Raw genomic sequence first — 23228 nt, 5'->3', positions numbered from 1 at the left:
ACTAACTTTCCGCACTTGTATCAAAAATAACTATTTTATCATTTCACAAATAAAAGAGAGTTTGGTAAAAAGAATCTACAATCTTTGCAAAAGAAACATCACCAATTCCTAGAAAAATTGCAAGTAAACGTCTCACCTCTATGTTACGGTGAAATTTAAATCTTCGAGAGTTAAGCGTGCGAGTTGCCAAGTACGTAACATAACTTGTTCCCATAATATGTTTACCTCTCTCTCCCCAATTTACCCCCGCACTTATTTGGGCCAAAACTTTCATAATTTAATAATATTCCTGCCGTTGCCATGTTATTAAAAAAAAACAATTTCTTACCTGAGTTTTTGTATTTACGAAGACCGTTTACGTTTTTTTTCACGTTTCCGAATTGCATTGCGCTACTAGAGTGGTAAATTGAAAAATAATAGGATTAAAAAAGATCGGCTGTCTTTTTTTGTAGTTTCAATCACAAAAAATTTAACGTTTGCCGGTAAATCGTACTGAATAGGTAACATGAATATTTATCCACGTCGTTGTATGTGATATTAAATCGTTCTTCTCTTTACTAACTGTCCAGAACACAGTAATGCTCACATTACTGTTTCGCGGCAGAAGTAGATAACTAAATAACTTAATTTTTAAGTTTTACTGCCTCCGTGGCCGAACATTTACCATGCTGGACTGCCACGCAGAGGGTTCGATTCCCAGACCGGGAGAAATATTTGTATGGCCTACATTTATTTCTCTCGTGAGTTTAGATATAATTTGTGGTTGTCTATGTGTATGTCCATGGCGCCCGCGATACAGGGTTTCCTTAGTGCCGGGTTATGAGTGGTTGCGTAAAAGAAAATTGTTAATACAAATATCGAACTCTTAGAAAAATTCCTTCGATCGGCTGGATTCGAACCAACGTCTTCCAGCAAACGCCAAGTAAGGCACACGGAACGAAATATGTGCTTGTTGCAGATCTTCGTTTTTCGTTTTTTTAACATGTATTAATAATTTTGTTTATTTAAGAAATCATCAACAATAACCCATTTCACGTCACAGTGCTAGAGTTGGGACCAGAGATGAGCAAGCGCCCGAAACTTAACACGGCGCTTTGTTAACGCCGGATTAATGGGGCAATTTGGATAAATCGGGTTAAAACCCGTTAAAGCCCGACATCGAGGACAAAAACTATTTACAATTAAATATTCATTGTAAATGAAGTTTTGTTCAAATTTAATTATATTAAAATGTTTGTTGCTTTCTGATCTAGACGATTTGATTCGCCTTTCTATTGAATCGATTCGCTTGAAAATTGCATTTAAATAAATCGATACAAAAATCGTTACACCGTATGCACTTGAATCGATTTTCATAAAAACCCAAACGTCTAAAATAAATGTCGAAAAAAGCTGTATGGTGGAAACTTTGCTTACCCAATTACAAAATTTTGACAATAAAGTTACGGATTTTATCTACACACATATCATAAACTCTCTATAATGTGTTCAAAAACCCCAAATTACGACAAGCTTAAAGGTAAACTGTTTTATTAGAACAAATTTCTTATCTGTGAAAATGTTATTATTGCTTGATAATAACATCGAATTCGATGTTATTATTACATTCAAATTTCGAACATCTCTGAAAAACAAAACAATTTGTTTTGACCTCAATTCTAATATCAGCCCAGATGAAGTTTTATTCGAAATGAAATGTCAATAGCAAACAATTTTGTCAATTTCACACGTTACTTGATGTCGAACGATATGATACTTGGGGCCGATTCTAGTTTGTCTTTGAATTGAAAATAAAAACTACGGTTGTGTGACATGCGTGAAAAAAGTTTTTATTTCGCCAGTCGTAACATGCGGTTCCTGAACACATCACAGAGAGCTTATAATATGTGCGTAGATAAAGCAATGTATGTAACTATACATAATCAGGCATTAAAACACTCGTGAGATGTTTTTGAACCCACACTCGTATCTTAACGCCTTTCATTATGTAACAGTCAGATAAACTACTTATATATTTAGGAAATGAAACTATTTTTCCGGATTTAAATCGCGTATATTTGTTTTTTCAAACAAACCGACGTTTCGGGCCCTTTACAGGTCCTATGGTCACGGATGTCAACCGTGTGAAGGCAAAATAGTTTCATTTCCTATGTGTAACAATCGCGAAAACCTAAGAACTCGATACTTATATATTATTTGAAATTTCGAACACTGTGTAGTACCTATAACTTATTAGTCAATTAATTGTTTAATTGCTTTTTAAATAGCATAAATATTATTTGTTGAAAAAGTAATTTAGACGGCACAAATGCTTGATAATAAGCCTTGGTAGCCTAATGGTTTGACGTACGTACGTCTGCATGTTTCGGAATTTACCAGTGTATCAGTGGCACTGAGAGCTTTAAATCACAAAGATCTGAGGGGCACTGCCACTGCGCCTGTCACCCTGAGACATAAGTTGACAAGTCCCATGTGCCGGTAATTTCACCATTTTAATTTTATTTAATAAAAATGCGTCAAATTATGTCCTTTCCCATACTCATCGTTGTGCCGTATAATTTTGAAACTTTTTTTTTATAAAAAATAATATCTTACGTCCATGTCAAAAATATTTAGTTGATATTTTTCAAATTTGTTATGTAATGTAAAGAAAATTTATAATCTCGTTAAATTCATTTTATGAATAAAAAATTATCGTAACAAGGCGTTTTTATATTTTTTTAATAAATGTTGGCTGAGAGAGATTTAAGATTTTGCACATTTTTTTCTCTCTCAATTACGGGTAGTTTAATAAAAATGTATGTTCGTTTACAATCGTCACAATTCCTACTATGTACAAAAAAAATTAAAGGTATATCGAAAACAAAAAAGTTACAGATTTTTGTTCCGTAACTAAAATAAATTTACCATAGTGCAGCGTGACGGACTATGTCCTAAACCCTCGCCTGAAACGACACCCATGCCCAGCAATGGGATGTATAAATGGGGTGATGATGGTAAATGCCTGAAATGGCAGAGGTACGAGAGCATGCATTATTTATTAACACGATCGCCATATAAAATTAACTTCAATGTGCCTAACCCAAAAGTTCATTTATACAAACAGTAAACAACAAAATAGTTTTTAAGGAAAAGTATTGAAAAAGCGTTTATAAAGGAAATTTAAACAACGTTCAGGCGACATCCGAACTTGTAATCTCGAATTCATACCGCCTGCGCAAAGCGTTTTTATGAATACTTAAATTTCTGTTAAGAGACAAGCTTTTCATTTTTATTTTATTATTACGTCTTTTCTAATAGAAGCGCAACGTGTGAACAAAGATTTCTTGACTTCGTGTAATTTCCAAACTAATTTACACAAATGATATAGATGAATTTTGAAAATAAAATATAAAATACAGAACGTGACTTTAGTGACAAAGTTCAAATTTAAAATTTCGATTTCTTAAATCTGCAAATTGTAAATCATCTCATTTGTGTGTCGATATTCTGATTGTTGATATTCTGCTCTTAAAAGGCGAGTCGATGACGTAGTCTACTAATTATTATTTGATAAAAAAACACATTTAATGTGAAGACTAAATTGATGGTTAAACGCGATAAACTGTATATATGTATCACACGAATTATTTAAGTATTCTATATATAAGAGAACACAGTGGCGTATTTGCTGTCTTGGCCGCCCTAGGCCCCAGGGCCATGTAGACAGTATCAGCCGCCCCTTTCTAAGCTCTCATCATATACTGGTAGACTACATAATGAATTTACTTTATTGACAACTTTTAATATTTTTCTAGAACATTTATTTGATATATCTCTGTTAGTTTACCGAAATCTTCAACATTTATCGTCATATTTCAGCCAACTTACACAAAACCTAAATAAATTATACACTTAAGTCTTCCTCATGAATCACTATCTATTGGCGGAAACCGCATGAAAAATACGTTCAGTAGTTTTTAAGTTTATAGTGATCAGACAGACAGACAGACGCGGTAGTGATAATATGTAGTGATGTTGTGATTATACATTACATTATAGATATGTCACATATTTATATTTTATATATAAAATGTACGAAAGTGATTTAGGAAAATTATTGTTATACGAACTTGGCCGGGGCATGGCCGGATTGCCACGCAGAGGTCCCAGGTTCGATTCCCGAGCCGGGAGAAATATTTGTATAGCCTACATTTATTTCTCTCGTGAGTTTGGGTGTAATTTGTGGTTGTCTATCCATGATACCCGCGACACAGGGTTTCCCCAGTGCGGGGCTATGTTGATTGTGTGCGTTATTATTATTATTATATACGTAATTTATTTTAGTTTATACGCGACACACACGTGCGGTACTCACTCAGTTTTAGGCTCCACTGAAAATCATGATCAGCATTTTCTCGTGCGGCGGTGACAACAGCTGAGTCCTTTTACATACGCCACAGCCGCACACATGACATCTACTTAGTACACAATAGTATCGACTGTATTTGTGGTCATTTCGTTACCAAATACTACAATTTTATTTTAATTCATTTTATTTAATTTTTTTATTATATTTTATTTTTGTTTTAATTTACTTTTATCTTATTTAAAAATTTTCTTAGTGTGTATTATTGTGTTGTGGAGTTATGTCGACAAAGGCAAAAGGACTTACGTGCATTTGGACAATTTTACGGGAGAGCGATTTAAAGTTTTTTTTTTCCAGAAAACAAATCGTAACTCTGATTTTATTTATTATATGCATTGACTTACAATTATATGGACGTCGGGTCCGCGCTAAAAAGTGTCCGAACTTATAGGGCGTTAAAATCGTATATAGAGCGTCATTCACGCTTTAGTCTTCGTTTGTTTGACTGACAGCGAAGCAAGCAAAATTAGACAGTACTGCGATGATATTACAATTTAAATTCAACGTTTTAGCTTTTTCATATTCCTTTACATGTCACTACGTTTAAATAGGTTGACTTGGGACATTTTTTTCGTGGTTTTTGTATTAGACCCGTCGTCCATTTATTTGTAAGTCAATGGTTATATGGATAAGTTGACTACTAGAAAATTTCAAGTATTGATGAGGACTACAAAATGGTTGTCATATATATTGATAAAATTTGTTTGTGTGAGACAATTGGGTTTTGTCATCGGCCCAAAAAACGGCTAACATACATACTTTTACATAAAGACGTTACGGTGAAGGAACTAACGTACATTTTATGTTTTAATTAGACCCTCAAAAATACCTTACAAGTGGGATAAGTCAGATTCAAAGTAAAACAAAAGACTTAACACATCCTTTTGCATTATGATTGTTTAACATAAAGAGTTAAGAAATGTTAAAGCCCCATACGTGTCCTTTACTTTCTGTTTAATTAATTCAATATTCAATAAAAAGTGATATGTCATAATAAAATGTACTTATTTAAAATAAAGAAAATACAAAAGAACAGAGTCGACACAAAATCTGATAGCACTGCATCTGATACTGCAACCAGAATAGTCTACAGACTAATCAACTCCTCAACTACTTACAGCAGCCCCTACGGGGGTAGTAGTCTTGCTACGGCATGCCGCCGCGATAAAGCTATTATATCCACATTTAGCTCTCAAATTCGAGTGATAAAACCACCATTTTAAAATTTTATCACAATAGCTAACATGGCGAGGACCGAGACGTCACATTTTCGTCGCAACGCGACCGCCTCAACCAATAGCTACAAAAGAATATCGCAGTGCCAAACATGGTCACAGCTGATTTTAAAACATTTTGACAGTTCTACACCATCAACGTAAAAATTGAGCGTGACAAACGAGACAAAAAGAAATAATAAAAATCAACAAATTGATATATATATAAATTATTGGAAAAAGGCGAGGAGAAGATTTTGAATATACATTTATATAGACATTTGAATATTATAATAAATACGTAAATAATAAGTAATACAATGTAAAAAACGTAGAAACTGAAACTTCAAAAATCCGGTAACTATAGTATAATATATAACGATAGTTCATTACCAAATAAATAGAAGCGAATGACTCAAGTGCGGTATCTTAACGATTCAGTGTTCGCAATATAAAAAAAATATCAGCATATCTTTATGAAATAAATATGTCACGGGGAAGTTTATCACATATTGCAAGTGATATACCACCATGCTACGGCCACAGAGCCATCGTATACGGTCTCATTTAACTAATCTTGACAAGTAGTTAATTTATAGATAATGACTTGAGTCTGATGATGGAGCAGGAAAGTGGACACGGGAATTAAGCTTTATTAAAGGTAGACCCGCCAAGTTTGTAACCTGTTGGATTGGTCTCGACGAATAGTAGATAGACAAATGGAGATTTTATTAGTGTTCACTATGCGCCTTAATTTTTTTAAGTATTTTATTTGTTAATAAAATAAAGCACAAATCTGAGTCCTTCTATCGTAGTCATCATTACCTAGTAGTACGTTATAGTAGCTCATACGACTAGTTAACGTACCTAACTCATTGTATCTAACCTCGACCGACATTACACACCTAGTGTACACAAACGTTACTATATTATCTTATATATTGTATAGGTTTCATAATACCGGTGTTTCAAGGTTGAAAATTTACGTACGGTGCTAAAATTACCTATTTTGAAGTGATTATAGTCTTAGAATAAATTGGTATTTATGTCGTCGTAAATTTGTACCACACGTTCGTTTGATATTAGACAAAAGCCTTTTGATTTGACAAAATAATATTGGGACGCCTAAGTTGCGGATATTTAATAAATGAGTAAGTAGGTATACTCTCCCTGAAGTGCCATTATCATTTACACCACTGTTATCGGTGCTTTGTGTTTTGAAGGTGTAAATGACACACCCTGCTTGTAGCAGAATTAATGCTATTTAAAGACTGCTCTGTTATCATATAAACCAGTACAAAGTGACTCATCAATTTTACCGCTTCCCCGTTTTCCGTCTGTGTTTGTATCTCAAAATGTTTTAACATCAATCTCATATGATTTGGATGTACCACGAAACTGTGGGTTATACAAACGCGCGTGTATGCACGTTATTAATACTTACCTATGCTTGGTTATAATACTTATGTTCTTGTTGTTTCAGGCTCCAATGCCGTTCTACGCCGGCGACCCAAATCGGTTTACTACCACGTGGCAGACCGATCCATCTCAAGGTAAGGTTTTCATGGATAAAGAAAATTAATTAATTAATGTTGAGTTATGTTGGTAGTGGATTTACCTTACTTGATTTTTTCCTTCACAGGTTGGCAAAACCAATTCATCCAGCAACTTCCAACACAAACAGGACAAACTACGCTGGACTATCAAGGCAACCATACAGCCTACGCCACATCTCCGCATTACCAACCAAACACCACGTACACCGTCCAGAACGTCGCTACAACCTTTGACGTCACCAATAACACTTATTACCAAGCCGGAATACAGTCAGTTCCCACACAGAGGCCCCCGTCTAACCGCGGTGCCTACACCCCTGTTCCAAGCCCAAGGGCTCCCCATTATACCACTGAATACCAACAACAATACGCACAACAAGCACCCACTCCAGGAACAACCTCAGGAAACGACTCCAGACCGGCTTCTGCTGCGTCTTATCAAAATTCCGTTCCCACATCAGCTGCACCAGTCTACACCGTCAACCAACAGAATTACGAAAGAAACGAGTATACAACTGAAAACTCAGAAGAATACAATGGAGAAAACAGCACAGGAGACGCAAACAATGAAGGAGACAGACAGGAACAGAACACGCCGAATGGACAGCATTCGGGAAACGCCGAGCCTGGATACCTGCAGGGGAGCAACGGTCCGCGAGCTTCACTAGATTGTAGCGGGTATTCGGGCAGCTATTCAAGCGGACAGTACGCTGATAATAGCCAAGTCAACCAAAACGATTGGCAGCAACGCCAGTGGCAGCACAACCAAAGACTTCAAAACCAACAGATGCAAAATCAGCAGATCGAAAACCAGCAACAAATTCAAAATCAACAACAACAGATGCAAAACCAGCAAATCCAAAACCAGCGCCAACAAATTCAAAATCAACAACAAATGCAAAATCAGCAACAACAAATTCAGAATCAACAACAGCAATTGCAAAACCAACAGCAGCAGCAGTTACAAAATCAACAACTGCAAAACCAAATACAAAACCACCAAAATCAAATGCAACAAAATCATCAAATGCAGCAACAGAGGCAGGAGGATTCTGAACAACAGATGTTTTCACAATCCGACAGGGTTAATTTAAACTCGAGACTAAAGACGATGATATTAAACAAGCAAAACCATACGAGAGATGGTACTAACACGCCACCAGACAAAGGGGATCCGGGCGAAGGACCGCCTCGAGTGATAGATGACAGAAAAGGCGGAGTTTCTGTCAATGATGACAGGAATACTACCGGTCATTTTTTATCGTATAGCCACCATCTCCGAGATAATTACCGCTTAGGCGAGCAGATATATTCTGCCGCTGGTAATTATGCACAAACCGCTCAAGCTTACAGTTCGAGCGATTTCGGAGGTGGTGGCCATCACGTATGGGAGGGAGGAACAAATATCCCGGGGATTTATGATAAACACGCATCAAAAAACGTATCCAAAACTCCTCAAAAGTTACCATCTTATGCGGACGTTATAGGTCAATATGGTGCCTACTCAAATGTTTCATATGAAGCGCAAAAATATGCAGAGGTTTATGGAAACGATAGCTTAAGTTATACTCAAGACAGTAAAGATTTTCAGTCGCGAATGCTTATTGGACCAGTCTCGGAAATTAATCAACAAAATTGTGCGCCAGCGCGGGATACAAGCGCACAAACTAGGAATTACGATCGGGAGGCTTATGATGCAAAATTTAGGCATCCGTCAGCACCTTTGATACCAAAATTGGAAATGCCTGAGACTTATCAATACCCCAAAGATGACGTATCATTGAAAAATGATTCGAAGAGAATAGCCATTCAGCATCAGTGTACCAAACAAAATGAAGTGCCTATGAACTCATTTAGGGAATACCCGAATGGGGTAGTGGCTAGATCTCAACAAAATACAGTTTTGCCACCGATATCAACTATAAAACAGGAGAATTTTAGCCAGAAACCTCAAGCTTTCCAGAATTTTCAGCAATTCGGTTTTGAGCAAAGACAAGAACCAACTCGAGAAACCTACGCTCAAATACCTAGAATGCAAGAAAATACGGTCTTTCAAAGATACAACAGGAACTTTACAGATCCAGCCTTAAAGAAAGAATCACAAAATAGAAGAAATCCCGAGCAAGTGTCACTCGTTGATCCAAAACCACCTTACTATATTGAACAAATAAAGTCTGAACATTCTCCACCTGGGCATAAAATATACAAAAACATAAACTACGGCATACAGAAGAACGAGCCGTATTTATTCTCAGGAGAAGGTGGGCCAGTGACCATTACAAATGAAGTTGGATATGCTTGCTGCCGCCAGGGTTCCACTAAAAAGCCGCCACCTGAGCATTTGCGAGACGGGGCATGTCCAGGGCTGCAAACCAAAGATGAAGTTCTAGATGATGACCCAGATTCAACAGAGAAGGATTCTAAAAATCAGAAACCTCAAACCCCAGATCCGAATTTAACCAGACTTCCAACCGAAAATCATTTTAATTACTCCAAAGAATATTTGGAAAATTTAGAGCGACTACGAAATAATTCAAGAACTGAAGTGCCCGATTGCAACTGCTTTCCTGCCGATAAGAACCCACCAGAACCTGGCAGCTATTATACTCATTTAGGTAAGTCGAATACTACCCTTCAGAGTGTTGGTCTTTGAAGTAATCCATTATTTATCATATTTATTTATATAACAAGTTAATAATGCAAATTTAGTTTAAAAGACAAGAATATAAAATAAAGAGACGTACAACATTCCAAAGACTAATTTGTAATTTTCAGGGGCAGCGTCAACTTTAGCAGAGCTAAGAAAAGAACTGGAAGCTCGCACTGGTCTTGCTGGCAAAGAATTAAGAATAGAAAAGGTCTGCTATACTGGAAAAGAAGGCAAAACGGCTCAGGGCTGCCCTATGGCTAAATGGGTGAGTGTATGGATCCCAATATTTAATATTTCACTAATTTACTTATAACCATCTCTAACCAACCAGAATCATTATTATGTTTTTTTACACTTCTCACTTTTACTCTTCGTTACAGGTAATAAGACGTTCAAATTACACGGAAAAAGTCCTTGTGGTCGTAAAGTTCAGAAACGGCCATAAATGTGCAACATCTTGGATAGTAGTATGTTTAGTCGCATGGGAAGGCATACCACAGTCTGAAGCTGACTTGGACTATACCCTGTTGTCTCATAAACTAAATCGATATGGACTACCGACTACTAGGCGGTGTGCTACCAATGAAAATAGAACTTGTGCATGCCAAGGTAGGTATAGGTATCATTCAAAATGGTTGCTCTAAGTTCCTACCTCATATATACTTAGAAGCTGACAGTTATAAGTGTTCTAAACTTCTGTTTATGAATTTACAGGACTTGATCCAGAAACGTGTGGCGCCTCCTACAGTTTCGGCTGCTCCTGGTCCATGTATTACAATGGATGCAAATACGCCCGTTCGAAAACTGTCCGCAAGTTCCGACTTTCGGTCAAAGCTGAGGAGAGTGAAATCGAGGAGCGCTTTCACGTACTGGCTACTTTGCTAAGCCCGTTGTATATGAATCTTGCACCTAAGTCTTTTGATAACCAATGCCAGTTTGAAAAAGAAGCTTCAGACTGTCGTCTTGGTTTCAAGCCTGGAAGACCTTTTTCTGGTAAGAGAACAATAATTTTCTTAAAATGTATGAACCTGTATTCCTAGTATGGGGTCCCTGTAACAGTGTTAATATAATTCCAGGTGTCACAGCATGCATAGACTTCTGTGCACACGCTCATCGCGATCTTCATAATATGAATAATGGTTGCACGGCTGTAGTCACGTTGGCCAAACACCGTTCACTATCCAAACCCACCGATGAGCAACTTCACGTACTACCGCTATACGTCCTCGACACGACAGACGAGTTTGGCTCCAAGGAAGGGCAGGAAGAAAAGATCAAGAGTGGAGCGTTAGACGTCTTGGACAAGTGAGTGGTGATGTACCCTCATATTATTCTAAACGCTCTGTATTCTTAAAGCATGCTTGTCTCGCCAACTAACGTTCTAAATTTAGTGGTTTTTAACGACTACTAACAAGACATTTATTATAATTTCAGGTATTCCATGGAGGTCAGAGTACGATCGGTTCCTTTGCAACCATGCAGACGCCATGGAAAGAAACGCAAAGATGAAGAAAGCTCCGATTCAGCCAATACTTCCACCAATAGCAACGGTCAACAGCAAAGTCCTAACAATATTAAAAAGCCTCAACAATGCTCCACACCATCTCCGCGAACTCCACAACCAACCGAAACTAAAAGTAATGCAAGTCCTAGAAGTCAAAACAGCGCGTCGCCAAGAGCGCTTACACCAGCTCTCAACCAATCTAACCCGTCAGCATTTAGTAACAATCCACATTACAATTCCGCATTCATTAATCCTAATATACATAACCAAGGTTCTGGTCTTATGAACCCAAATTTAAGCAATCCAGCTTTAATAGACATGGCAACAATGATAGACAATTTCACTGAAGCACAATTACAGAGCAACCAAATATCTAGCACGGTTCTAGATTCTCCCTATAATTCTTATGACCAAAGCTACAACTTACATCATCAGAATAATCTATACAATCCCAATCACGTAACTCCAATGATTGAAGGGAATTGCCAGAATCCAAATCCTAATCCAAACCAGTTGCCGAGTTTTGCCGCTGGGCTGCAAAAGAGAGATCAACAATTCCATCAAAGCACCGAACAAATACCTAATCTTCCACAAAACCAATGGCCAGATTTCGGAAATCCAGAAATTTTTAATAATGTCGTTAAAGAGGATCCAGACTCAACCACAGCTAATCTGAATGTTCCGCCTAATAATTATAGTCCAGATTCGAGTAAAAGTGAAACTAACTCCGATCCAGCTACTCAAAAGAATGTGACTGAAACTGAAAAACAAAATCTTATTGTCGGAGATATCAATAAGCTTCCCGACTTTGACATGCCCAGTTCTCCAAGACTAACGGAAATTTCACAAAAACCACAAAATACTCCGGAATCTCCGGCGCCATCACAGGCTCAAGATTTAAAATCACCAAATAATGATAACATGGCTTTGCCAGACGTCAGGAAAAGCATATGGAAATCACCAGAATCGAAAAGCTTGGATCCATTAAAACCGAAAGATGCTACAACTCCAGAAAACGAAAGTGCTTTATTTAGAGTTCCAAAATCAAGACCACCATCCCGTTCCCAACATGGTAATCCGCCAGATTCCACTTTCTTGAAACCATATCCTCCGATGGAAAAACCTCACTTAAGTCAAGGATATGAACATAGAAGTCCTTATGATGCTAGAATGGCAAACCAAGCTGCACCACCACATTCAACTCCACAAACAAACTTTACAATTAGCCATGAAGACCCAAACCAAAATGGACCGTTTCAAAATAAGCCCGTGCCAGAATTTACTGGTAACAACTTTCAGCCAGTTAACCAGAATAGTTACGGAAATCAAACTTCTATACAAGGATATGGAAATTACCCACAGATGACAAATGCGTATCCATTTTCACCGAATCCTTATGGACCTTTTAATCCGTACGAAAATTCTTACAACGATTATAATAGCTTAGCGTATTACAATGCTGAAAAATATAAACGTGAAGAATTAATAAGAAACACGCATTGCTACAATTCCTACGGCTATCAATACAATCCTAATTTTGCACCCAGTTTTTATCAAAACCCAGGGTCAAATTGGTGCCAATCGTCTCCTAATTGGTGTTTGTATCCACCGCCATTTTCTATCCCATATCCTCCAGAACCACCGAAAGCAGAACCTATTGGCGAAGTAACTGAATTCAGCGACAATTTGGAGTGCTTCAAAGACACTCAGATGGGTGGCGTGGCTATAGCTTTGGGTCACGGAAGTGTACTATTTGAATGCGCAAAACATGAAATGCATTCTACAACAGCGGTGAAAACTCCAAATCGAGTAAATCCGACAAGGATCTCTTTAGTATTTTATCAACATAGAAACCTAAATCGCCCGAAGCATGGCCTGGAAGAGTGGGAAGAAAAGATGCGACTGAAAAAATTGGGCCTTAATCCTCCTACTCCGGGTACTCCAGGCCCAAAATCAAATTCTGTTTCTCCGGCATCTACGCCTGGTCCTGAACAGAGGCAGACTCCAAATGGAGAAAAATGGAAGAATAAAAATGAGATAACCATACCGGGAGGCTATAGTTCATTGGCAGCGTTGGTGGAAGCAACGAACGTTGCTAGGAAAAAGGGTCAGTTAATGTTAAGAACCGATACGCAAACTACTATGTCGTGGACGACTTTATTTCCAATGCACCCGTGCACTGTGACTGGACCTTACCAAGAGTCGGGCACCTGACACAAGCCTGGCCCGGCGACGGGGCACAATTCTTCCAACGTGAAACGACGGAGTGACGTCCCTTCCCTAGCTAAGTAAGGTCTAAATTGCCTTTCCATTAGTAGGATTTTCTAAGTAGAGCCACGTGCTTTCCGAATTTTGTAGTTCCTGGATTTAATATAAATCGCAAATTTTACCTGGCACAGGCTGGTCCAGTGAGTGCTGTTTCCCCGCGATTAGTTTACAAGCATTTATCGGAATTGAATACCATTTTAACGAAGTATTTTTTTAAAGTATACCGAGTGAGTTTTAATCAAAGATGTAATATTAAGTTCTATTTTAATAGTATATATCGCATTTCAACTAGTCTTACATTACGTTTTAGTATCGGTCGTGTATTGTCCATGTGACCGTATGTTCGTGTAGATTTTTTTGTATATTCTTGTCTTATTTTTAGTTTACCGTTAACTTGACCATTTGGAAGTTAGACTTATGTTTACAATCTGCTGTATAAAATAGTGTCGTTATTTTTTGTCTGCATATTTTGTCGGTATTTTCTAATTAAGCGCATAATTAAAGTTTTATGCGATGCATTGATCTCATAAACTACTAACCCTACATTTTATGTAACTCGTCAGAACAAAAGTACAAAACATCACAAAAAGGTTGTACGGCACCGAGGAGTGGCGGACGCATTTGGCAATCGTGTTTATTGATATTTTTGTACCTTTGTCTGTGTATTAGTTGTTTTATTTGTATTTTTTAATTTAATTTACCATTCCGGCGTTTCGGATCGTTTGTTCTTGGCGTATGTTTTGGAACCATGAAATCACAAGCGGCTCACGCCCGCGTTTTTACCACAAAGATACGAGTGCTTTTATATTAGGTTAAGACGTGTGTATTTTTAACTTTTTAGACTATTTAACTTATTTATATTGTATTACGTGAACCATTATCGAATCATTTTCTTTGTAATAATTTAGTGTTACGGTAGACGTTAATATTTAATATATTTTGCTTTGCAACTCGACATTAAATTATTGCAGTTGTTTTGGGCATATTTCATAGCGCCTTCTTTACTTTTGAATCGAGTGCCTGTTTTTTTGGCTAAATATGAAATAAATCTTGTTTTGGACTTCTTTGATCGAAGCGCACATTTTGAACACTTCTAACTTATAGCGACGATAAAATTTAGTTACATACAATAAAAGGATGAATAATAAGATACATTATTATTATTAATGTTAAGATTAAATATATTTGCGAAACGGTAAACAATTCAGGCGCTTGGAAAGATTATAAAGTAGGCATATTATTGAAAATGAATTAAAACATACTGAGTGAATAGTTATTAATATATAATTAGATTTAAGAAAAAAAAAAGTTTGTTTTAAAGATTAAACTATTGATATAGTTTATATTTTTTACGTGTACGTATTTATTGAATGGTAAATTTATTGGGACGAACGTGAAATTATAGGTACAAAGTTTTGTGAGCAAAACTTATAAAAACTAAGCAATAATAGACAGCGGTGTCTATGTACATTAGGAGTGTATTTAATTAAACGAATGGTGCGATATATTGTCGGTCTTATGGATATTTGACGTTTCAACTACCAAAATTTGCCTAAGATTGTATTCTGATATTATTTGTGTTGTAAGCAGTGGCACATTGCCCATGATTCTTGCCATTTTACTAGTTGCCAAGTTCTTAATGCATTCGTACGACAAGACATATCAAAGTAATCGCAAATACAAACTTTGAAATCGAAAATTAATACAGACTAGCAGAAACCTGCATCTAGTTGCACCAATAGTCAGCTTGGGTAGCATAACAGCGACGAGGCAAAAGTTGCGTCTAAGTAAATATCTATAGAATAACAAACATGAGAGTTATAATTACAATGTATCCAACGGATCAAAGATACTTTTATACTTTAATTATTTTTTTACCAATCGACCTACTGGCTTCCGTTTACCCTTTTACCTGAACAATCACGAGAATGCTAATTCTGTTTTATATGTAAAAAATAATCTAAAGTATTTGTAACGATGACGTTAAATCCCTATAAAATGTTAATAAAAATAATGCGTTCGTTTTAATAATTCTTCGATAAATTTATATATATTTTTCATAATAAACTACTCATTTATTCACTCACGTTCTTTAAGTTGCAGATGTCATGCTACCCAAGCAAATACTCTTTGTACCAGGCAAGATTTTTGAGAAATTGTAAAAAAGTAATTTGTAGATGAATGTTAAACCTGTATTTGTCTTTTATAAGAAAAATAATAATTAAAATAAAAAAAGATAATGTATCATTTAGGTGACACTAGAAACCTGTGATATATCCATTAACTCACGAGTGCTTGACTTGCTTGTAATATGTATGTTTTTCTTCAGTGTGTTTGAAATTGTTTTTTCGAAAAGGCGGCTTTGAATTTACATTTTTTTTAATACCCATTTTTTGGGATACTGTTTTAGACTATTGAATGAATTTAATAACTCCACAAGTTTCTTCCAAAATTTGTATTTATATTACTGTTTTCCATATTTATATTTTTGAAAATTTGTACCAATCAATTCAACGCCGCCATCACAATATTTGAAACCAAAAACGACCAGTATTGTCAAAGTGTAACCAAAAATGAAATTTTTCATTGTGTTGTCCTATGTGTACGTTTTATAATGGGTTGAATTACCGATGTCAATCGTTTTTAGGTTAACGCGAGGCCCTTGCAAAGATTTTATTGGAAAATTGTTCGTCCCTTGATTGATTGTCCTTTCTGGGATTTTGGTTTCGTCATTAGTATGAAAGACAAGGGTACATTTTTTTGCGAGGGCCCGCTTTTTCTCGCCGCGTTTAAGTCGGCGAGTTTGACGATATTTTTCTTCTGCCAAAACAAGAGAGTAATCGAATGTGTCATGTAAATAGACTACCATTATTTATTAATACAATAATTTAAAAAAGATTTCAACGTTGTTTTCTTTTTCTGACACCCACTAGTTATAACAATCCTAAGTTTAAAAGATTCATTAACGCAGCTTAAGAGTCTATACTACTTCAGCTTGAATTCAATTTTTTTCCGTACTAATACGGTTCATTTTGCTTGGGGCACTGTCTTTATTTAGTAATTATTTTTTTACAAACGAAATCAAAGCTAACTTTGTGTTTTTTTTCTATCGTAAAGATTTTTAAGAATCGTGTTTTCACACTGTATAGTAATCAGAGTAAATCCTCAATTTTACGCGAGGCTTATTCCAGCGTGATCATGGTCGAGTTTTTGAAATTTGACTAGCCAGAAAAAAGTCACTATTTAGTCGGATCTAAAATTTCGCGACTAGAACCGACTAATTCACGACTGTTCCTGAGTGCATTCAGATCTAAGCTAAGAGCTGTGGTTCTCGAAATTCAAAAATGGTGCCGCCGGAATAAGCTTCTTTCAGCGTGGACAGTAAAACACCTCTATAACTTCAAAAGGACATAACGACTAGAACCGACTAAATCACGACTTTTTTAGTGTAGTCAGATCTAAGCTAGGTAGTGTAGTTCTCGAGATTGAGAAATAGTGCCGCTGAAATAAGCTTATTCCAGCTTGGACAGTAAAACACCCTTATAACTTTTGAACGGCAGACCGACTAAATCTAGTTTATTGCGACAACAACCGCCTAAATAGCGACTTTTTTCTGGCTAGTCAAATTTCCAAAACTCGACCATGGTCACGGTGGAATTGGATTCAACCCTTTCACTGTTATGCGGTGCGGAATCTACCAAAGCCTTTTGAGGTAGTGTAGTAGTGTCTTAAGATGTCGCACACCATCTTCAACAGTGCCACAAAGCAAAAATAATAGTTTTTTTTGTCACACATATATCCCTGGTAGAAAAAATTATGACAACAATATTCTCAGTCTGAAGTAATTTCATTTAACGAGTTCTTAGGTTTTCGCGATTGTTATACATAGGAATGAAACTATTTTTCCGGATTTAAATCGCGTATATTTGTTTTTTCAAACAAACCGACTGTGATATATATGTGATATGTGGTAATATCGTCAACCGTGACCATGAGACCTGTAAAGGGCCCGAAACGTCGGTTTGTTTGAAAAAACAAATATACGCAATTTAAATCCGGAAAAATAATTTCATTTAATTATAATACTATATTATAGCATGGACCAATAACTCGAGAGTTGAGTTATTGGTCCATGATTATAGTAAGGGCGCTCCCTCTCCAGGAGCATTCGCCTGTAATGTAAGGGCCAAGTCACACTGAAAGAGCAGCGGCCGGAGGAGCACTTTTGGTGCAAAGTATTATTTAGCATTTTGAATCTTAATCAAATACTAAAAAATCAAATACGACGTATTCTTACACGGTTGGTGTTTATTAAGTGCAAAATTACAAAAAATAGAATTAAATATTAAGTAATTTACATCATTATGCTATTTACAAGAAAAAAAGTTTAAGAAAAAACAATTGTCCTGAAGAATGTCAATATGGAGGTATACTTAGCCTCTTCCGACCGTATATACAATTATTAGGGATGCAACAGACTTTTGCTTCTGCTTCTACAACTGCGGAAGTTCTGCACGCTTTTCCACATCTGTTTTCGTATCTGCTACCGCAACTTACAACGGCACTTTTATCGGAAGTTTATAACGTTCGTGAGGGATCAGGCGCGTGCGCGTATAACATGACATTGGGGCGCGTGCATCTCAGCAATTTGAGTTGTGTTATGAGCCACAAGCCCTGTTTGGAACTATATATATATTATTACTATACATTTCGTTAAGGTCTTTATAGTATTTACGCTTCCGCTTCCCCTTCCGCGTCCGCTTTCGTTGTCGTTTCTGCTAAGTATTACTTTTAACATCTGTTTCCGTTAGGACACTTCCGTTGCATCAATAATATTTATTCTATTTACACGTATACACGTACACTCGGTAACTATCAAATATTTAATCTCTATAAAAATGTACCTTTCTTTCCTATAAACACATTTTCCATTTCTTATTTCTATACTTGCTAAATATAAAACGAGCAATAGCCCTATAAAAAATGGTGTACTAGTTCGATTTAAAAAATATTCTTCCTAGATAAAATAATTTGAGTACGTATATCAACAAATTTTCGTAACAAACTTGTGTGGTCCTTGATCGAGATGTCCAGTTTATATGGTAGTCGAAGTTATGAAAACAACATGAACAGTAATGTAAACAACATTATTAACAACAATGAAATTATTTTGAATATAAAATATTTATCACAAAATGGACGCGTTAAATGGAACCACGTAATTTTAAACTGATGTTTGGACCTCTTGATTGTACATTAGCTTATACAAACAGTTGTGTGCCGTCTTTGTAATTTTTCATTTTTTTCATTCGTTCAATCATTCACTCGGTTGGTGTTATCATATATATCCAAAGTTTTAATAAAAATATTACAAGTCTCGTTTTTCTGTAATCATAAAACCCTGTCACAATTGTATATAATGAGAATTTTTTATACATAGACAAACATTATTTTAAGAAATAGACACTTCGATTAAATGTTAACGTTATAATGTGACAAACATAACACTATTATAATTGGCAACACTGTTTTATTTTATTTTTGTTTGTTGCTGTGCTGTTTTATAATATTTCTTTTTGTATTATTTTTAAATTGTTTTGATTTTGGCCATTGGCCTATGGTGAATGATTCTGGGCTGTTTAATTTTTTTTTTAAATATAAACCCATTTTCCCATTGAAATCTAGAGCTTACAAGTCAGTTTTAATTGAAATAACTGACGTAGAAATAACGTACCGTTTTGTCATTTCAATAATGCCTATAAAATATAATGGACTGAAGACTTGGCGTATGCCTTTCTATCTAAAACTAACGAAAGAAAAATTCGCAAAGACTTAGCTGTAGAGAATGTGACCAATTTGTTGTGCTATATCTGTATTATCTACACTCCCTTCGACCACTCGTTAAATGTTAAGCACTTTTATGTCAATTGCGACATAGCTAGAGCCCATATTTCTTCGAAATTTCTTTACTGTGACGTGTTCTCTCTCCACGAGAATCGTCTCCTAATTTTTATTCCAATTATTTCATTATTTTTTTAACAAAATTGTCTTAACACATCTATAATACTACAAAACGCTTATTGGAGCATATCGATAACGATATTAAGTCGAACCAGGTTCAAATTACATCCGTAACGCCGAGTTACATCGATTGGTGCCGTGCTACACGTACTATTTATGTATAGGTTTTTTCCGTTTCAAGATTCTAAATTCATTGAAACACGTCTCGGCGTTACAAGGATAACCAAGCACCGTATACGCGTACGTAAGGCCACACGCTGATATAAGTATAGAAAGATAAACAAAGACTTTATTCACCAATATGACACACAGAATACAATTTAAAAGGAAAATTAAAAACGTTTTTGCTATAGCAGTAAGTCTGGTAACAGATTGACTGCATGTTTGCCGTTAATGCGTGAAGTCGATCTCGGCTGCATGAAGTTGATAACGAATTCACGCATTAACTGCATGCAGTCAAAACCGACTTCATGCAGTCAAAACCGACTTCATGCAGCCGAGATCGACTGCATGCAGTTAATGCGTGAATCCGTATCAACATCATGCAGTCATGGTCTATTTGTTTGCAGCCTAAAAGGGCGCTGACTCAGCATATGCCTAAGTCCCCTAAGGCGCTGGTTTTCAGTTAGAACCAAAGAGAGAGACTAAGTTTAGAGAAATTAAATAAAGTTCATATCACAAAATTGCACTAATGTGTGGCCCTCCGTACCAACAATGGTATTGCAGTATCTATACAATGCGAATGTCGCCTTCGGCCACGTAAGATATAGCGCCACTAGCGGCCAAAAAAGCAACTGAAAGCGATCACTGATTCCCTTGAGAACACACAAATCAGTCTACATCATGTGATGATCTATAATTAAATGCCGCTTGCCGCGAAAGATTGGTAAGGCTTCTGTAAGGAGCCGCTAGATGGCGTTGAACCATTTTTGTGTATTTCCTAAAACTCGCTATAAGATGTTATTGAATTGAATTGAAAGTCTAACAATGGTCGACTGATATATTTTACAAAATAATGAACCAGTGTTGCCAGATGGTCACATTTCTTACATTTTTCGTAACTTTTGATTCGCTCGAGTAAGTAACTTTTAACATTTAACTTTTGAGACCGATCAATTATATATGTTGTTGTAAATTCTTAATAGTTTACGTACGCATCATCTGACAAAGTAACTCAGGCATGGCGCAAACAGACTCAAGGCCTTGGAAACACTGTATTGAAGTAAACCAGTGGAACCTTTTACGCTGCCTAAGTAGAGACTGGTATGTGATCATTACAGAGCATACCCAATACTTTATCTAACTGTTCTTCAGCATCTTACTCGTAAGTGCATCTACCATGAGTTTACAGTAACGCCGAAATACTTAATATTTTTCTATGGCAAATTGTCCAGCGCCCCTAGCGGTGACAAGAAGTAACATTTTGTGTACATTACAACCATTTTCTATCTCTCGGCAATCTTCGAGCTTAGCATGTCGTCGGATTTCTATTAACTGCCCTTTGCACTTGATGCAGACCAGACGCACTGAACTTGGAAGTGTAGAGATTAGCTACTCTTTATTTTGGTTATGTTTTTGAAGGTCAAGTTAATAAATATAGGGAGAAAAAAAAATTTTTTTTTCACCCTACATATACATTCATTTTTAACCGACTTCAAAAAAAGATGTTCTCACTAAGAATTTATTGTTTGTGTGTATGTTACGCAATTTGTGAACCAATTTCGATGATTCTTTTTTTTTTGGAAAGGGGCTGCATCGGTAGTGGTCCTATTCAAATTTGAAGAAAATATTCCACCTCTAAGGGCGGCAAATCAGGGAATGAACCCGCTTTACTGATTTTCATTCACTTTCCCCTAACAGATTTTAATAAAACTTGGCAATAAGTTAATTTAGTTATACTTATAAAAAAAGAATTTATAAAATTTAAAATGATTGATTTGATTATATATTAATATATGATATTTTACTTGTTTGGTAAGTTCTTAACAAGTAAATGTTACTAAAAAGGGCAATAGTTTAAGGGTAGTAGTTAGTTCCATCGAACTCAATGTATTGTAGTTGATAGCTCTAATAATTACTAGACCTGGAAATTTGTATTCGGTAGCATTTGAAAATCCGAAGATTACCGAGGGACATAAAGAAAATAATTGAACTATATAAATATTTTACACCTGTCTATTGCAAAGTCATGGTAGAGATACTGAAAGTTTAACTAAACGAAACGATCAATGGTGCATAGCCACTATGATATTCAACAGAGCTGTTCTTGCGTCGCAGTTGGGGAAGGACTCTAGCACTTCGCAGGCGGCGGCAATGTGTTCCCGCTGTAGTTGCTTGGTTTGTTCGATGCCGTCGCCTTCAAGGACTGCCTTATAAAGCTGAAAGTTATATAGTAGTGTAAATTATATAATAATATTCTATTATTAATATATTCTCAATTATAAAAAGTAAATACAATGAATAGCGACATCTCTAGCCGGGGCTGGTAGCTGTAAAGGTATCTAAGTTGACAACGAAATATCATAGATTTCTCATAGATGGCGCTACAGCTAAAAAGTCGTTGAAAAACCAAATACAAAGAAACGCAAGCACATAGAAAAAATTCGTGAGGTCCGCTGGTTCGTTTCGTGGCTTAATTGGTATAGCGTCTGACACGGTATGCTAGAAGATGTCGTTTCGAATCCGGCCGGATCGAAGGAATTTTTTCTGAGTATTCGATCTTTGTATATTAATAATTATATAATAGTGATTTAAAAAAGATTGTATACTAGGTCTTTATTTATTAAGCCGACGATCTTTTGAAAGCATGAGACCATCAAAGTTGTCTGGTTTCATGTCCGAAAGCGAACGTCGCTTTGCTTTTTTAGGAAGTTAAGTAGTAGCGATCATGCTATGCTAAAAATTATTAAGGCGAGTCTCCGGAGGAGAAGCGGGATAAACTGTTTTGTTACATCAAATGATTTAGGTATTTACTATTAAACAACGGTCTTGCAAAAAATATACGATACACCTAAGGATGTTGTCTAAAGAATGTACCAATTTGGTACACGATAGGATGTACTTTATTCGATCATATGAAATACAGATAACAGGCTAAAATACAAGTCTAAAACGGATTGTTTAATAATAAAATATCTAAACATGCACATAATTTTTAAATGGAGATATTTCTTTATAAATACTCCTATTTTATACGCTAGAGCATACAATCCTATTTTATGCAGCCTACACCCAGCATAAATACGAACTTTAAGAGCATGAGAAGTGAAAAAAAAATGTACACACGCTGGCCTTAGATACGTGCCCCCTATTGCAATTGCTTTATGCATACCCTTGAGCACACTCAGGGGTTATGTGGGACTAACCCACTGTGGGGGACTCAACACGTACAAGATACGTGATCCCCTGGCGACGTTGTGGTTCTGAACACAAATGTGGAGAAAAGTTTTAAACAAACCTAATCGCCAGGACTGGTAGCTGTAAAGGTACTAACTGGGTGATAAATCTGTCATAGATATCTCATAGATGGCGCTACGACTAAAAAGTCGTTGAAAGACCAAGTACAAAGACATGACGCAAGCACATAGAAAAATTCGTGAGGTCCGTT

The 23228-nt window shown here is 36.2% G+C and overlaps 2 protein-coding genes across 3 annotated transcripts in view; one reads left to right on the top strand and one right to left on the bottom strand.

Moving 5' to 3' along the window:
* Positions 1-14860, top strand: part of LOC113236993 (DNA N6-methyl adenine demethylase) — a 217647-nt gene extending 202787 nt beyond the window's left edge. The window contains exons 5-11 of one of the 2 annotated variants that reach the window (XM_026473233.1): positions 7106-7175; positions 7265-9793; positions 9954-10093; positions 10209-10437; positions 10543-10821; positions 10905-11133; positions 11263-14860. In XM_026473233.1, coding sequence (XP_026329018.1) covers positions 7106-7175; positions 7265-9793; positions 9954-10093; positions 10209-10437; positions 10543-10821; positions 10905-11133; positions 11263-13546 — 5760 coding nt within the window. In that variant the 3' untranslated portion in view covers positions 13547-14860. The remainder of the gene's footprint in view (positions 1-7105; positions 7176-7264; positions 9794-9953; positions 10094-10208; positions 10438-10542; positions 10822-10904; positions 11134-11262) is intronic. The other variant, XM_026473232.1, reaches the window with a different exon arrangement.
* A 6642-nt stretch (positions 14861-21502) lies between these two features.
* Positions 21503-23228, bottom strand: part of LOC113236500 (decaprenyl-diphosphate synthase subunit 2) — a 31796-nt gene continuing 30070 nt past the window's right edge. The window contains exon 7 of the mRNA XM_026472606.1: positions 21503-21999. Within this exon, the coding sequence (XP_026328391.1) occupies positions 21847-21999 (153 nt within the window). The 3' untranslated portion in view covers positions 21503-21846. The remainder of the gene's footprint in view (positions 22000-23228) is intronic.

This window comes from Hyposmocoma kahamanoa, unplaced genomic scaffold, assembly GCF_003589595.1.
Source record: "Hyposmocoma kahamanoa isolate Upper Pololo Valley unplaced genomic scaffold, ASM358959v1 92, whole genome shotgun sequence".
NCBI lineage: Eukaryota > Metazoa > Arthropoda > Insecta > Lepidoptera > Cosmopterigidae > Hyposmocoma > Hyposmocoma kahamanoa.
This window is presented reverse-complemented; position numbering and strand designations above follow the sequence as displayed.